Genomic DNA, 17894 nt, shown 5'->3' with positions numbered 1-17894 from the left:
GATCATTGGTTACAAGACTATTAAAACCAGAGACTTTATAGAGTAGGGCAAGAAAGACATACTCCTCCTTTCCATATTTGACCACTTCCTTAAAGGTACTGATGGCAGAGATCAGCCAGTAGCACATGAGGGAAGCAGACATGGCCTGCCAAAGGATGGCACAGGCGGGAGATCCAGGAAGCCCTGAGAAGGATGGAACGTTCATCCACGTCCTCCTTGTTCCCAGAGAGATTATGAACAAACAGGGCAAAAGTTAACTTGCCCCTGACTGTAGTCACAGTCATTAACATCTTAATTCAAGCCCAATTTTAGGGGATGGGGGAAAGGGGTGAAGGAATCACAAGGTACAAACTTCCAGTCATAAAATAAGTAATATACATCATGGTGACTATAGTTAAAATACTGTATTACATATTTGAATGCTGCTAAGAGAGCAGATCTTAAAATTTCTCATCAAAAAAAATAATGTGTGGTGACAGATGTTAACTATAGACTTATTGTGGTGATCTTTCTCCAATGTGTATAAAATATTGAATCATTATGTTACATACTTGAGACTAATGTCATGCTCTATGTCAATTACACCTCAACCAAAAAAAAAAAAAAAAATTCTCAAAGAAGGTTTATTCCTCTCAAATCCATTTGCTTCACAGAAGCCATTAGGCTTCCTGGAATTTTTATTAATTATGCTAATTAGCCAGCAATAATACTAGAACCCTAAGACCCCTGTTAATTTCAGAGGGTGGTGAGAGGTTTTGGTACGTGGGTGGAAGTCACACTGCTAAAGACTGAAGGAAGAGGTTGGGAAAGTGGGGACAATCAAAACAAAGCAAGTCAGGCAGCAAAGAGGAAAAAGGTTAAATTTATAACCAGCAGGGGTGCCTGAGTGCCTCAGTCAGTTAAGTGTCCCACTTTGACTCAGGTCATGATCTCATGGTTCCTGGGTTTGAGCCCCATGTAGGGCTCCGTGCTCACAGCTCAGAGCTTCGAATTCTGTCTCTCTGTCTCTGTCTCTGTCTCTCTCTCTCTCTCTCTGCCCCCTTGCCCCTTCCCCACTCATGCTGTGTCTGTCTTTCAAAAATAAATAAATGTTAAAAAAATTTAAATAAATAGACATAACCAATAGTACATTATCCCTTTTATGTTACTTTTTAAAATATACATTATCTTTTTTTTAAGTAGGATCCACGCCCAGTGTGGAGTCCAACGAGGGGCTTGAACTCACGACCCTGAGATCGAGACCTGAGCTGAGATGGAGTCAGATGCTTAACGGACTGAACCACCCAGGTACCTCTACGTTATCCATTTTTATTTCAAGAAAATTGTAGTAACTGAACCCAGTTGCAATACATGAGGGTACCTAAGACTACCTGGCATTTCTATAGTTTCAAAATTAGAAAATAGATTTCTGGCACAATCCTTTTCTGTCATTTTGCAAAAATGTGTTAAGGAATTAATTACAAGCAGACTCCACATGAAGCAAAGGGCACTGGGCTAGGGCAGAAAGAGTTGGCTCTGTTAGAACCAGCTGTACACCATAGCCAAAGTCTCTATGCTGCTCTGTGCCTTAGTTTCCCTAAATTGTGTTTAAGCTTTCTTCCTTCCCTAAGAACAAAAGATACTAATCTGAGATAAGATTTGTTTTCAAGTGCCAGTGACAGTTTCCTAATGTGCTTCATTTTGACCATATAAAATGTAGCTGAAGGGGAAAAAAATCCTTATTAAAAATCGAATCAATAGAAGATATTCTTTCATTTTTACAACATAATCACTAGAAGAGCTATTTAATTCAATACAAATATATGTGGGACTGGTTAAGAGAAGTGATGTATATACTAGCAATATTTTCAGACAGAATCTATAAGCGCCAATCTGGGTCTCCGTCTTGTAAGGAGCATTTCTGTGCGCCCTGAGTAAGGGCTTGATTTACAACCCTCATTCTTTTGCCTTAATAATGAGAAAATTTTCCATATGAAGCTGGGTCTTTCCTTAGCTCCATGTCCTAATTTCCCCTTGTCAAAATAGCTTTCTTGGGGAGTCTCTATTGTTCTCAGTTAATTTTAACACGAAATTAAAAGTTTCATATGGTGGTGATTTTAAAACATCTTACTTCGTATGCCAAAAGGTACCTCCCAAACTACTTCAACCATAATTGTTACCATCGTTACAATAAGGTTTTCATATAGAATCTCTTTTAGGCCCCAAAGTGTTCTATAAAGACCACACTTTGAAATTTTGTTCTCTCAAAACATACCCCATACATTAGATAAGGGGTCGCTGACCTCATCTTACAGACTTAATCGTCATGAGAGCACATAACTTCCCACTGGATTCAAAGGAAATAGTGGCATTTAAATCCTAAATCTAATAATCTAATGCTATTCCAGTGGCTTACCCTCTTTTTCGCCTTTTTTTTTATTCCAACTTTTCTAAAATCATCTGGGAAGTAATAGATCATATTTAATTGTTCAGGCTTTTATGCTGCACTTTCAGAATCGCTTCTGATTTGTGGTCTGGCTCCAGTTCAGTTATTACCCAACACTAGGTTTGTTTCATCAGCCCAGTATCAAAGCTTCCTCACTTTAGCCAGAAATTAAAATAATAGCTTTCAGTTTCTCCTCCCTGTCAAGGAGCTAGTCAATAATGCAGTTTGCCATATTTTGTAGATGACTCTATATGCTCCCCATTAAAGCTGGATATATAATCCTTTTATTTATTTAGCACAGCCACTCTCAACTTTTCCTGTACAAAGACAGAACCTTTTTTTCCTGACAACTTTGCTTTGTTTTACCATTACAAACTGTCATGAAGCCCACAAAGGGTGAACTACCAGATTTTACCTGCTCGTCTGAATAAAGCCTGTGACACCTGAGGTCACATTGCCTTGCATCTCTTCTAGAAAGTTTTATGCAGCCAAATGTCGAGGGAGTGGGGGAAGAGTAAAGATCCTAGTGGTGGCCAAAATGGGGCAATATGGTTCTAAGATGAGTAAAAACAAAACATTCCAAATACAAAAATGATCAGAACAAAAGCTCTTTTGTGACCTAAGTCACAGAACCCTGACAAACACCCGAGAGTAACCCGATCTCTTGCCCGGCATTAAAGCCCATGTGTAACTTCAGTTTGTGGCTTTGTGCGCAAGGCCACGCAGTCACGTGCCCGGAAGCCTTGAGCTTGGGGTTCTTTTCTTGGCTGCCTCTGAGTGACCTTGAGCGAATCACCTCAACATCCCAGATACAGGAAATACAGATAAACCCACAGCTGCCAACGTCCACCTTGAAGGGTCCCCAGAGAATGTGATGTGGATTAGACACAGGGCCTATGAAATTATTATCTTATAGGTGACTATTATATAATGAGATTATTCCTCAAACATCTTCCGCCATTCAAGTTATCAGCACTCCCTTCTCTTAACGTAGTCACCTGAAAATTGAAGGTGAAGAGTTTAGACTGCAAATTCACTCTATTTTCCTATTTTGAACCTAATTTTAACATTTAAAAAGTCTTCCTTAAAACTTATTTTCAAAAATTAACTTCTGTTCACCTGCAATTCAGATGATAACATGGCCACTATGTCCGTACCCTTTTGATTGGAGTTGGTGAGGCAACAGTGATTATGAGCTAAGGGCATATACAGCTTGAGTTCAAACCTTATCTCCAACTCGGTGACCTTGGACAAGTTATTTCAAGTCCTTGTGCCTCAGTTTCCTTTTCCGTAAACGGGAGAAATAGTAGTTTTGAAAAATAAAAATCGAATCATGTCACATTATGAGATAAAATCCCTCACTTGCTAACTCATCTCAACCAAACTACACAGCGCTTTAGGTATTCACAGTAAAATGGTGTTCTCAATTTTCTCTTTAACTTGTGTAGCCCAAAACTAGTCATCCTCGTTGAAATAGTTATTACTTCATAAATGGCAAGGTTCCAGATCTCCTGTCTCCTAAGTTTGTTAGGAATAAAAAATTAATTAATGATGGAATATCAAACATTTTTTTCAACGAATGGAAATCTGCACTACCAAGGGTTTTGGTCCGTTTTGTTTCTTGCGGAACATAGTAAGCTGATTCTAAAATTTAATGTGAAAATGCAAAGCCAAAAATATCCAAACCACTCTTAAAGAATAGGATGGCATGGGGTGCCTGGGTGGCTCAGTCAGTTAAGTGTGCAGCTCTTGATTTTGGCTCAGGTCACAATCTCACTATTTGTGAGATGGAGCCCTAGGTCAGGCTCCTCACTGAGCATGGAGCCTGCTTGGGATTCTCTCTCTCCCTGTCTACCTCTGCCCCTCCCCTGCTTGCGCTCTCCCTCTCTCAAAATAAATAAATATTAAAAAAAAAAAAAAAAGGATGGCAAGCGTTACTCCAGCCTTACCATAAAGCTACCATAAATACCATGGAGTGATATTATCACAAACAGATTAACAGAACCAGAGAGGGGAGTCAGTAACACACACACGGGCAAGCCATACGTTGCACAGTGCCAGGGCAAGAAGCTCCCCAGGATCCTCCCTCACACAGTCACAAATAATTTCCAGGTAGAGTCCATGACACAATGGAAAGGCAAAATTATAGGGCATTTTTTTAACTAAAACAATTTTAAAAGGATATGTTCATGACTTCAGGTTAGGAAAAGATTCCTCAGACACTAAACATAAAAGATTGAGAATTTTGCAATTAAAATGAAGACTTTCTGTTCATCACAAACACCATGAAGAGAATTGAAAAGTAATCCAGAGGAGAGGATATTTACAACAAATGTAACTAAATAATGATTAGCATCAGGAATACATCCTCCAGATCAACGAGGAAGGAGATGAACAACAGTTTTGAATGACTACTGTTCCGAATGAAGAAATCCAATGACCAGGAAACATGAAGATGCTAGATGCCATCCCCGATTAGGGAAATGCAAAGTAAAACCAAAATGAAGGCCTACCATAAAAACATCATGTTGACTAAAATCCCCGTCTGGCAGATCAAGTGTTAGTGAACTGGAGTTCTCACAGGCGCTGGACAGGGGATGGTGGGAATACTAAATGTGAAAGATAACACACGCCTTATATCCCGGCAAGTGAACTAGATAAATACCCAACAGAAACGTGTTTACGTGCGCAGAGATACTCGTGGCAGCATCACCCATCCTCGCCCAAAACGGAAACTATCACAGAGGTGCCCGTCACACTTGATGGAAGTGGTGTTGATGAAATGGCACATCGCACAGCAATGACATGGATAAACCACACCTATGCACGGCATGAATTTTATAAACAACGTTGAGTCAAAAACACCAAACACACATACAGTAGGATTCCATCTGTATCGGGCCAGAGTAGGCAAAACAACATAACCATATTATTGCATACATCGATGGGTAAAAACTATTTTTTAAAAGGGGGAAAGTATTACTATAAAGTCAGGATAGTAGTAACCTCTGGGGTATATATAGGGTGTCAACAGGGGACACTTGGGGAGATGCCAGAGTCCTAGCAGTAGCTTTCCTGCATCTGGTTTGTGATTACGTAACTGTTTGCTTTACCCATTAAACTACACGCCTGTTTTAGGTACTTTTCTGTAGGTTATAGTTTATAGAATTTAAAAGAATGAGGGAGAAATTGTATACCAAATATTAATGATTAAATCCATAATTATTAAAATAGTGCAGGAAAAACTGGAAGGCCCGTAAGCAGGCCCATAGCACAAAAGACACATGGGAATTTCATATTTTATGACAGCATTTCAAATCAATGGGGAAATGATGGTTTATGATGCTGAACCAACTGGTCAACTATTTGCAAAAATTAAAATTAAATCTTACTTCATATATCCCCACATAAACTTCAGACGGATTAAAAATTTCCTTTTGAATTAATATAAATGTAAAAGTGAAATTTTAAAAAAGTACTAGAAAATAAGGACAAATACATTCCATCCTTGGGGTAGGGAAGGCACTCCCAAGGGTAACTGCAAAGGTAGACTCCTAAAGAAAACTTCTACACTGAAACACCACAAACTGTATTAAAAAGAAAGTAACACCTAAAACAATAACATATGACAAAAGACGGACATCTTAATTCATCAAGAATTTATAAACCAATAAAAACAGCACTCTCTCAAAGGAATTACAGTTATGAATAAGCAATGCTCAAAACAATGAATATAAATGGTCAACAAACATGTAAAAAACACTCACCCTTCATTAAGTAATCAAAGAAATACAAATTTTAAAAATAATCCTTTCCTGTAATTATTCAATTTGCAAACACTTGCAACAGCAATTTTCAGTTCTGGGAGTTTGATATTGCTAGCAGGTACATAAAGGGACACAATCTTTATGGTGAGTGATGTACATCAAGACTCTCAAACGTACCTACACTTCCAGCTAACAATTTCACTTCTAGAAAGGTATCTTCCGGAAATAAATCATTTTTGTACAAATGTGATTATCTTTTAAGACGTTGATCACATTGTTGTTTACAGTTTACATTGTAACTGACAATCAAGTTCTTAAACAATAAGTTGGTGTCGTAAGTTATGGTACACCCATAAAATTGAATTGTAGCTATCTAAAATGCAAAATATCTAACATGGAAAATGTTCTCAATACATACAGCAGACTATGAAACAATGTACAATATGATTGCATTATTGAAAATATAAACATATAGCTATGCATTGAAAAGTATGTAAAAGCAAAGTATACCCAAACCTTAACAGAGGCTCTCTCTAGGTGATCCGAATACAGGGGACTGTGTGTACATGCACGTGAGCCCTTCCATATCACCTGGCTTTCCAGAAGTGTATTATTTTATTCTCTAAAGAATAATTTTATGTTGCAAAATCCATTTACTGTTAGTTTTTGAAAGCAGAAATAATGAATTTGTTACCTCAGGGTATTTCTATATTTGCCGGGGGGGCGCGGAGGGGTGGAAGGGGACGGAAAGCAGTAGCGGTGCCCGTATGTCCGTGATGGAGAACTGAGCCCTTCCTATCACACACCTCAATGTGTCTTCATGAAAATTTCATATATGAAAGTCTCTTTTTAAGCAAGTTAAATTTAATTAAGCACCAGTAAAACATCACCATTAACATTATGAAGATGCTCTTATTTTATTCTTCCTTTCAACACTGTTTAAAGGCTCCAACAGAGTAAACAAAGAAATCTCCACATAATCCTTCAAAATTACATAAACATGTATACATATGGGATTGAGATTTCTGTAGTCTACATATGCTTCTTTGGGGCAGGGCTGGGGAGAGGCAAGCTATGTGTTGAAAATTCAATTGTCGCTTTAAAAAAAAAAAATGGTGTTCTTACCAAACTGAACTGGTCACCTCTTAGGGCAAGCCTAAGAACAGCTATTCCCTTCCCCTACACAGTCACCCTAGACTTTTCCTGTATCTTGTGTTACTCCAGGCAAATCTGACCATCCAGAAAGATCCTCCACCCTCCAGCATCAACTAAAAGTACTCCTTATTCCTAATCAGAAGAAAGAGAACATTCTTCCTAAAGGGAGGACAGAAGAAGGAAACAAACGTTTAAGAATTTTCTATGAGTGCCTTCCTAGGTATTTCACATCCAATACCTCAACCCCATGCAAACATGCATAAAATTCTCTAGACTGCTCCCTTCCTTACTCAAAAAAGCAGGGAACTTTATCTTCCTAATTCATTTTAGGTGATGCCTGGGGCAACCAAATATTTCACTGAAAGACATGTAATAAATGCTATTCCACAGAGGTAAGAATAAGGAAAAGAGCAGTTACCCGCTTTCATTTGGCTTAGTGGAAAATAAAACCGTGCTTACTATGTACTAAAATATCAGACCAACACACAGCATACTGCAGAACTTTAATACAATATGGTCAAACACAATATTCAAATATTAAACTTCTTAAGCACATCAAAGTCCTCTCCTGAAAGACAAACTGGGCTCTTTCAATGCTACCTTTGTGTAACTTTATAAAATTCCTTCCCTCAACAATGCCTGACACTGATCTTGACACTTGTTAGAAAGTCTGATGTGACCATGACATCTCAGCAGACAGAGATTCAGGCATTATCCCAATGCCCGTCTTCAGAACTCCTCACCAGAGGACTGATCATCATCTTCATCCCTTACTTCTCGGTACTTCCTGGAAGTCTCCCCTTCCGGATTATAGCTCTGCATCTTTATATTAAGCCTTTCAGCTAATTTCTGTGCCGCGAGCTTGGCTTGCATCTCCTTGAAAACAAAAATCGAAGCAAATAGTTATACATTCACATCTTCTTCCCTGCAATTTTTGCAATAGAAGTCCTCTAAAGAGAAAAGGAAATCAAGGGGCACACCGCCCCACTCAGTGCTCTCTGTAGCAATGTGACAAGTCTGAGGTTGTGCCCAGCACAGATACAAGCGGGCAATGCTGGGGAGAGCTACTAGCCTGCTACAGTTGCGGTCACATTTCCAATAATAGACAACAGTGCACGGAAATACTCCCCCTCTACTTGGGAAACTGAGTAACCTGCTTAGTGCTGCAAGAGTTACAAACATGGGGGCGCCTGGGTGGCTGAGTCGGTTAAGTGGCCAACTCTTGGATTTCAGCTCAGGTCATGATCTCACAGTTTGTGGGTCTGAGCCCTGCCTAAGGCTCTGCACTCACAGCACAGAGCCTGTTCTGATCCTCTGTCTCCCTCTCGCTGCCCCTCCCCCACTCCCTTGTGTTCTCTCTCTCAAAAATAAATAACCATTAAGACAAATTTTTGAAAGACAAATATGGATAGATTTTTAAGTATGTGGACACATGCACGTGTATACACAAACTCACAGAAGTCTGAACTATCAAACGTCAAAAAATCACTAACGCTGTTGTGCTGATCCTCCAAAAAAGAATCTTCTTTCCCAGATGAAGTCATGGCTTTTAGGCTTGAGAGTTAACATTCCAATGTCACAATGAAAATCAAGCAACCAACACTAAAAAGCTGACTATCCCTCTCCAAATATTCCCAAGAAAACAGCTAAGCAACTGAAAGTCCAAGTACGTTTTGGACACTGGCAGTGTGCTCATGTACACCCATGGACATTACCGCTGACTGACTGATGGCAGGTGACAATGCCCATTTCTCATCTGGCTCTTCACTTTTCTCACACTTCTGACCCTATGCCTGGGAACTTCTTCAGGTCATTCCCTGAGGCCACGAAGATTCTGGGTGCGAGCTACTACTACTCTGACGAGGAACCCAGTGTCAAAGGGAGGAGTTGAATTCAATTTAAAAATATCTTAGGACAGGCACTGAACATCACATAAACAATTTAAAAAACAATTCCCGGGGCGCCTGGGTGGCGCAGTCGGTTAAGCGTCCGACTTCAGCCAGGTCACGGTCTCGCGGTCCGTGAGTTCGAGCCCCGCGTCGGGCTCTGGGCTGATGGCTCAGAGCCTGGAGCCTGTTTCCGATTCTGTGTCTCCCTCTCTCTCTGCCCCTCCCCCGTTCATGCTCTGTCTCTCTCTGTCGCAAAAATAAATAAACGTTGAAAAAAAAAATTTTTTTTAAAATAAAAAAAATAAAAAAATAAATAAAAAACAATTCCCCACTGCTGCAGTCATAGCTAGGCAATAAGACTTTAATACACGAGGAAGAAAAATGGCTTTTAAAATGGAGTGCCTTGAAAATGCCAACAACCCATGCCAATGGAACTTCTGTGAAAAGCCAAGACTGTATAACAGCCTAGTTTTGTATTAACTGGGGGTATGGCACCTGATTAGAATTTAGCTAACAATACTAGGAACTTAAGCTGCTGTTCTGGAGGTTCAAATTACTCCTATCTAAGTATATTGGACTCTTTCTTTTCTCCCTACTGCCCTCACACTTGTTTTCTCCCATCCCATTAGTCTGTACATAAACTGTTCATATATATGTTTAAAGTTCTCAGCAGAACTCCCAGATCTTTGAGGAAAGTGCTATACAAAATTAAGTCACTAAAGCAGGCGACTAAAGACTCTTCTGTCTTCACAAGGGCCTGCTGATTATGCTTTCTCTCTTTTAAATGTTTGAGAGAGGACAGAGTGTTTGTGAGTGGGGAAGGTGGAGAGAGGGAGACACAGAATCAGAAGCAGGCTCGAGGCTCTGAGTTGTCAGCACAGAGCCCGAGAGGGGGCTCAACCCCACAAACGGTGAGATCATGACCTGAGCCCAAGCTGGACGCTTAACTGACTGAGCCACCCAGGTGCCCCTGCAGATCATGCTTTTACGCTTAGTGTCCAAACGTCTGTTGGTAACACCACAGTAGTCCCCCAGGGTTCTGCTCTTCCCTGTTTGGCAGGAGATGGAAACCTGAAAACATTTCCCTGATTCTACCACTGAGACTAGATTCTACACTGAGAATCTCTCACACGGGGTTTACGAGATACAAGACAGAGAAGTAAGACTTCTGCTAGCCTAACAGCATACGCTTTAAGAGATGGGGAATTCTGCCTGAGTCTCCCCACATTTCCTCCCCACTCTGCTGCTGCTGCTGCAGGTAGCTGGGATCATCTCCAGCTGGGCCCTGCAGACTTCCGAGACTCTGAAAACTGGAGGCATACACCTGAGAGCCAACGGCATTAGCCAGCCATTTCTCAAGCACCTACTCCCTTCTATTAAGTTCTGTCCTCTCTGAACTTGCTGGAGTGAACTCTGATTAGCAGCATCCAACACACACTCAAGAAACACGTAAAACTCTTAATACCTCATAATTCTGTTTCTGCTGTTTCTGAAGTGCCACAGATTCTTCCAGGGAGAGCAGCTGTGTGGGCATATGGTGAAGTGGCAGGAGCCGAGCTGCTGTGATGTCATCAAGATGCTTCTTATCCCTGAGCCGCCTTTCTTCCAAGGAAATGGGAAACCCTGTTCTCTGCCAATGACTAGATGAATCATTTTGTTGTGAAGGTAATCTGAAGGAGGGAAAATTTATGTTCTGTCATCAGACTGTTTCCTTTTTATAGACACGTGTTTACAACATTCACACACAGAAGCGGCCTTTAACCTAGCAATTCATTCTTCTGCGAAGATAATAGGAGTTTACCAATATTTCTATTTGTAGATGCAAATCCTTCCCATTTTTAAACATATTTACTTCAAAAGCAGGAGTATTTAAATCGGCCCTTCTTTGGAGAGTGATATATGACAACCCACTGTTTTTAACAGATAATAGGTAGACTGACAAGCTCTTTATATTTTCCTTCTCTCTTCAAACCTTACACTTGAGCTGAACCACCAGTTTTGTTTAAGTTTATTTATTTTGAGAGAGAGATGACGGCATGAGAGGGCAAGGGATAGAGAGGATCCCAAGCAGGCTCCACACTGTCAGCACAGAGACCAAAGGCGGGGCTCATATTAACAAAGCCATGAGACCATGACCTGAGCCAAAACCAAGAGTCGGATGCTTAACCAACTGGGCCACCCAGGCACCACTGAACCACCAGTTCTAACGGGAGACAGGAAGGTAGTCAGAAAAGCTTTAAAACAGTGAATTCTGAGGAGTCATGGAATAATTAATGCTCACTGTGGGAATGAGGGGCAATATGGTGAGACATACGGGAAGTTCAGGGGCTAGGGCATGCAGGAATAGCGGTAAGATAAGGCTGGGGAGTCGGCTGGGCCCAGTCTTCAGCAAAGAGTTCTGTTCTATGTACCGGATTCAGATCTGCATTTTACTAACTTCATTTTGGCAAGAGTGGAGTGCATGGGCTCGAAGACATAAGACTAGAATCCAGAACAGGTCATTTATAGCCCAAGAGAGGGATGAGAGCCTTCCCTTTTGATAGGAAAGGACGAAAAGAAGAATGACTAGAGATGAAGGTCAACAAAATACATCAGGCGGGTCTTTCTGGCTAGCAAATATGAAGAAAAAGGAACACACCTTGGGGGAAAAAAAACCAAAGTGGTGGCACCATGAACTTAGGGAATATAGGAGAAAGTCAGTGCAGGAAGAAGTGTTCTATCCTGCACGTGATAAAGCTGAGGTGCCATAGAACACCCACATGGTTTCAAATATAATGGGCCATGCGGATCTCAAGTTCCGGAAGACCTAAGGTAGAGGGATAGGAGGGGCAGCTGCCAGCATCCAGGTGGTATTCTGGAGCCAGAAGAGCAGAAAAGGAGCCAAAGGCTGTTCACACATGGAATCCCTCAATCCACAGCTGCCCAGGCCAGCCTTTCCTGATCTGCTTTAACTGTACAGGAGGCCCTCTGGCTCTCCCCACTCCCACCTACAGCTATATGACCATAACCCAGAACCAGGATCAATGTATTCTCTGACCAACTAGATGATGCTTCTGGTTTTCTGTCTTCCCAGAAGTGAAGAAACCTACTTCACTGCACACAAGACGAAAGATTACCGACAGAGGGCACAAAGATTACTCTTTATTCTTAACTAAATTTTAATGTAATATAATCCTGGTTTTCTATATAGAAGAAAAAATGTTTTCAAGTTAAAAAAAATGGCAGGGTTAAACTTTAGTCTCTTTATAGTAATTCTTTAATAAAAGTTTTAGGTACTTCTAAGTAGAGGTTTTCAGTTTTTTCAAGAAAGACAGCAGTGATTCCACTTTGTATCTGATGTTACATGCTGGTAAATACAGGCAGGCACAGTACCAGTAACCACTCCCTGATTTGAATGTTACATCTGCATATGAGTGAATAACATTCTTTTCTCTTCAAGGAGCTTTTCTTTTTCTGGAGACTCAGAAACAAAACTATGGCAAGGTTAGTTTGCCAGTCCTGCCTGAATCTGTTTTTCAGTTTCTTTAACCCTTCTCGGCTCCTTTCCCCTTGAAGTTATTATATAGTTCAATGTTCTTTGAAATGTGTAAGGCTTGGGTTTTCATCTAGATCCTGAGCTCTTTGAGGAGCAGGAGCTTTACTTGTGTGTCACCCCAGCACTAGCTGCTTACATATCATGAGCACGCAGATACTTTTCACCGAGATGTCTGTAAGCTTCTAAAGCTGCTTTTCCCTTAACTTACCGTCTAATCTAAGGGGGGAGCTGCATACCAAAAAACTGTTGTGAAAAATAAAGTCATAATAAATTCTCTAACTCTGGGTTTAATATCAAATATTGGCTAAACACCCTGAAATTCAATACTCCACCTGCTATCTGAAACCTTTTTAATTCTGGCTAAAAACCTAAAGGATTTTCCAACATGAATCCTCCACCCCAGCGAGGCTGTTTCCACAATATGCTCTTACCTAACTATAAGCAGATCCCACACAAAATCCAACAAACTAAAAGCATTCTCCCAGTTTTTTGAGTTTAACAAAGAGTATGTTCCCGTGACAGGCCTGTTTCTGATGATACTTACACATTAGTTTTAAATTTACGTGGTGGGGGCACTGGGTTCTTGGCTCGAATTTCTAGCACTTCCATGTAATGAGGCTTCTTCTCTGCCCCACGACAGAGCCCCGCCAAGTTCTCAGTACTCCTGTCCTGTTCTGAATGCTGTTCACCTGGGTCCGCAATTGTGATCCTTTGTAACCTATCAATAAACAGGTTGTCCGAGCTGCTGGCATGATCTTCTGCCTGACTTGAAACACGACGCTGAGGGAGACGCTCACCAGCTTCAGAAGAGGAAGGCACACTCGCTCTGCTACTGGGAACCGGGCACTTGCTCACTGTGTCCTCAACCTCGGGAGCCTCTTCATCGCCTTTGTGAGTAGGATGTGGTTGTGAGGTTGTTTCAGACGACTTGAAGTTACTTACAGAGGAACAGCCACAAACTGGAGACGAAGTATCAAGTATCTGGTCAGAATTCTGGGCCTTATCTGTGTCCACATCAACAACTGCAATTGCTTTTTGCCTTAGCTTACAGTCTAAACTAACAGGATGAAACAGTTCAGTTTTTCCTCTAACTTCTTCACGTTCTGCAATGGCAGCTTTCAGTTTGGCAAAAGAGTCTAAGATCTTTTTACCTCTGTCGGGCAATTTGCAAATGAATTTTCTGTTAAATGGAAAAAAAAAATGTCTATGTTACAGCCATGTTTTTAAACTTGAGATCGAAAGACAAAGCATTATCCTCAAAGGGAGAAAAATCTATCTTTAAGTAAAAAATCTGATTTCCAACGGTCTCAAAAGAGGAATGAAATAAGAGTCGTGATCTAAATACCCTAAAAAATAAGGGATGTAGGAAGAATAAGGAATATGCCTCATCTGTCTAAATTTCAGCGGAAGTATTTTAAGCATATGATAATACTCCGTAAGACACTCCAAACATCAGCAGTTTTTAAAGTGTGATCTCCAAGATCTTACTGGGGAGGGAAGGTGGATGGGTCTGCAAGGTCAAAATGATTTTGATAATAATACTAAACCATTATTTGCCATATCCATGCTCATTTTTTCATATGGGTACAGTGGAGTTTTCCAAAGGTCACATGATATGTGATGGTATCATTGCTCTGATGGCTAATCATTGTGTATTCTGGTGTTTTAAAGATCTCTCACCTGTAATTCCTAATACACCAGTAAATATCAGTAGATACACATAAAACAAGAGCTCCTTGGGAGGCTCAGTGAGTCTTAACAGTCTAAACGGGTCCCAGAGACCAAAAAAGTTAATTATCTGCTCTAGATCAAAATCCCATTCTCAAAAAGTCCAAGCGTTTGTCTCTACTAGAAAGCTTCCAAATGGTCATTTGACCCTTTTGCTAAGTGACAGAAGTTCCTTTTCAGATTCTCTTTTCTTTATCCATATAATAGATGGAGGGAAGATTATACCTCGGGTTCCCTATTCTATGTCTCACACTACATTCCTTCCCACAAGTTCAACATTAATATGGCTCTCCAGTTGCAATTCCTATGTATTCCCAGCCTTCTGGCTCCTGATCCTCATGACTTCTCCAGCTTTTAAGTAGATAAAACTCTCCCCTCAACTCAGTACCCTCTAAATAAAATCAACCACAGAGCTATTCCCCTCCCCAGGTTTTCTGTTCTTATCAGTGGTTCTCTACAGTCTGGAAACTTCAGCACTGTCACCTACATATTCAAATTATTCCATGCCTGATGTAGTTTTCCCAATCCCATAACTACCTTAAAAATACAGCCCTCTTGCTGGGAACTTCGCTGGAAATAACCAACTGTCTTCTCTTATTTCCTCAAAACCATCCTGCAACAGGCTGCTAAAATAAGCTTCCTAAAAAATCGCTTTCATTTTATCGTTCCCCTGCTACCGTCAAGTCGGCCAGCTGAATGAGACAAACTTTTTCTGCCTAATATATCTGCACTTTATATCCTATCACTCTTACCCTTTCCTACGGTTCCTGTAAAAATGGGATCGAAAGATGAAATTGACAAGATGTTTTGGGCACGATATGGGCCGCAGGGGAGCGGGATTACCAAAGGATTTAGGACACAGACCCTCCCTTCAGGGAAGTAGTCAAACAATTAAAATCAACGCGAAGCTAAGGAACAGCTGAAACGGTAAGCAGCCTTTCAGCATAAAGCAATCTCCGCAGGCGTTACGTGCCAGACCAGGACGCAGCCGGCTTTGCGGCTGGAGGCCGTCCGCTCGCCAGCGGGACCGGAAAGGTCTGACTGTGGCAAGGTCACCTTCCAGGGTAGGGAACCCGATGTGAGAGAAGGCGAGGGAACGCTTCCCAAGAAGACCGAACCAAAGGAGGCTGGCAGTGACTCGGCGGGACCCAAGCTTACTCGTTGCGCAAAAGTCTCTCCTGGCGCTTCAACATCTCCTGCAGCTCCGCCAAACTCCGCCGCCCCAAGTCCTCGGGAGCTTGGGGCTCGAAGCCGCGGGCCAGCGAGGACATTCTGCGGGGGCTGAGGCTGGCGAGGCGGCGTGCACTCGGATTCCTCAGCAGCCCCCGCGGCTAGCGCCGGATCCGCGACTGGCGGGGACTCCGGGGCACGAGCGGGAGTCGCCATTTTCCCGGAAGAACAGGTCTTCTTCGAGCCGAATCGAGCTTTATTGAAACACCGGAAACAAACACAGGCAAGGAGAAGGGGGCGCTGGGAGGAGCGGGAAAGGGCGGAAGTTACGGGGCGGGGGGTGGTGTCAACCCTCGTCTGGGCCCGCGTTTGCGGCTTGTGTGTTTTCTCGGTTCATCAGCTCTTCGGGTTTATTCAGAAAGTGTTTGCTAGTGCAACTGTAAGCCCGACAGGTATCCACGATCCCTGCCGTTATGGAGTCTACCGAGGGGTGGAGGGAGGCAGAGATTAATCCGGTAATAATAAAACAATATAATAGTAAGATCGGTATGGGCGCTAGGGCAGGTGTCTCGAAGAAGTGGAATGTACATAGAAAACTGAGTGATGAGTTGGTTAGCCACTGATGAAGTTGGGGGAACGCGCCAGACAAGTTTTGGTCTATGGTGCTGCGTGCGTCCTAGCCCAAGGCTTAGTGAAGTCCTCAGATTAAAGTTGGAGGGATTTTTGAGGACTCTCCGTGGTCTTGTGGCATTTGGAGCAGGACTTTTCTTCATTTGCTGCATGCCTCAGGTATTGCAAGACATTTGGTTGAGCCCACTAGTTTTATGGCACTTCTGAGAGAGACAATCCAAAACACCTTTACTTTCCCCTCTGCCCCCCACCCTCGCTCTGCCAGTACAACACATATTTCCAAAGGTCTGCAAGAGAAGATGATGGGAGGTGCTGTACAAGCCAGCTGAAAACCTCTTTGACAATTCCCTATTGTGCTTGTAGAAAAACAGGCACAAAAACAAGTATTCCCAGGGCACAAAACTAGTAAGTGACAGCATCAAATTTCACTCAAATGCCCAGCTCCTCTTTCTACCACACCAATTTGAAAATCTCCTTCTTTCACTTTATGCCTTTTTCTAAATATTTAAAACTGTTAAAAGGTTTTTTTTTCAGGCTGTTAAGAGTACAGCAGTGTAATAAGCATCCCAAACAGGTCTTACCTTCTCTCTGGGGTTAAGCTATCAGAGCTGTGTCCCATAGGAAAGACTAGGAAGCATACAAGAGTCACAACGGGTATCAATTGGGAGGTTTGGACACCCCCATAACCTCCAACACCACCTCCCCATTCTTTGATGTGGAAAATTTAAATTTTCTCAAACCTATGTGAAGTGCTATAGTAAACAGAGCAATTCCCTCATCAGAAGATCTAGATAAAATCTGAAACTACTCCAGGGAGTACAGCTGAAGCTATTTCTGTATCCTCCCAATCTCATCCATTCCACTCAGATTAAAGTATCAAAATTCTCAGCATAAGCCCCGCTTTCAAGGACTTCAGCAACCTCCTCCAGCCCAGCTAAATAAGAAATACTTGAGTAAGGCCTTTGGGCCAGGTAGTTGTCCCCTGGTAAACTCCCCCAAAGACTCCATCATACTGTCCCTAGGCCACAGCTGGAGGCCTTTATTCAACCCTCACTAGTGAACCCATTCTGGTCCTGGACAACAGGTGTCTGGAGGCCAGGGTGCCTTTCTGTCAGGACTCAGAATTTTGCCCCCTACTGTTTCACTTTTGTGGAAAGCTGTCCCTCCTCCTTTAGCCCATTATAAATCTAAGTTCAAGCTTCTCCTCCTCAAGCCTTCCTAGATTATCCCAGCCCCAATTGCTTTTTCTTTTGAGCATGACTATACCTCTTCGAGTGGAAACCTCAGTATAGGAAGCATATTGTTCCTCTCCAATTATGTTAGCACAGTGATTTCTTTTTCCTTTCTAACAAAGTTGTAAGTCAGGGAGTTCTGTCAGTGAGTTGAGTTTGTACTTTTCTGTCTCTCCTAATGCATATGGCAGGTATTGATTGATGGAATCTCCCTCTCATTTTTTCTCACTGCCTTTCCCTCATGTTCCTCTTAATGAAATGTCCCCGTTTATATGTACAGAATCTTAAGCTTTTTATAGAAGTATCAGCCATAATAATCGTGAAGATATTTTCAGTAATATGGGATAGAATTTTTTTTTTTTT

General features: G+C 41.7%; 1 protein-coding gene across 1 annotated transcript; it reads right to left on the bottom strand.

The window, feature by feature from the left end:
* Positions 1–5250: 5250 nt before the first annotated feature.
* Positions 5251–15918, bottom strand: POLR2M (RNA polymerase II subunit M). Its single transcript, XM_040492813.1, has 4 exons — positions 15658–15918; positions 13316–13951; positions 10702–10906; positions 5251–8223 (listed from the first exon to the last, which is right to left on the bottom strand). Exons 1-4 carry the CDS (start codon positions 15768–15770, stop codon positions 8077–8079), a joined length of 1101 nt encoding a protein of 366 aa, XP_040348747.1. The 5' UTR covers positions 15771–15918; the 3' UTR covers positions 5251–8076.
* Between the last annotated feature and the right edge of the window lie 1976 nt (positions 15919–17894).

This window comes from Herpailurus yagouaroundi, unplaced genomic scaffold (assembly GCF_014898765.1).
Source record: "Herpailurus yagouaroundi ecotype Mexico unplaced genomic scaffold, PumYag 184, whole genome shotgun sequence".
Lineage (NCBI taxonomy): Eukaryota > Metazoa > Chordata > Mammalia > Carnivora > Felidae > Herpailurus > Herpailurus yagouaroundi.
Note: the sequence above shows the minus strand (reverse complement) of the source record. Positions and strands in the feature narration are given on the sequence as shown.

What these genes read in the sequence shown, in the direction of transcription:
- POLR2M (XM_040492813.1), bottom strand. Translation starts at nt 15,770, where the DNA reads ATGTCCTCGCTGGCCCGCGGCTTCGAGCCCCAAGCTCCCGAGGACTTG. An exon ending in GAGAGACTTTTGCGCAACGA is followed by an intron (nt 13,952 to 15,657) that starts GTAAGCTTGGGT and finishes TCCATTTAACAG; the next exon opens with AAAATTCATTTGCAAATTGC. An exon ending in AGCAGAAACAGAATTATGAG is followed by an intron (nt 8,224 to 10,701) that starts GTATTAAGAGTT and finishes TTTGTTTTCAAG; the next exon opens with GAGATGCAAGCCAAGCTCGC.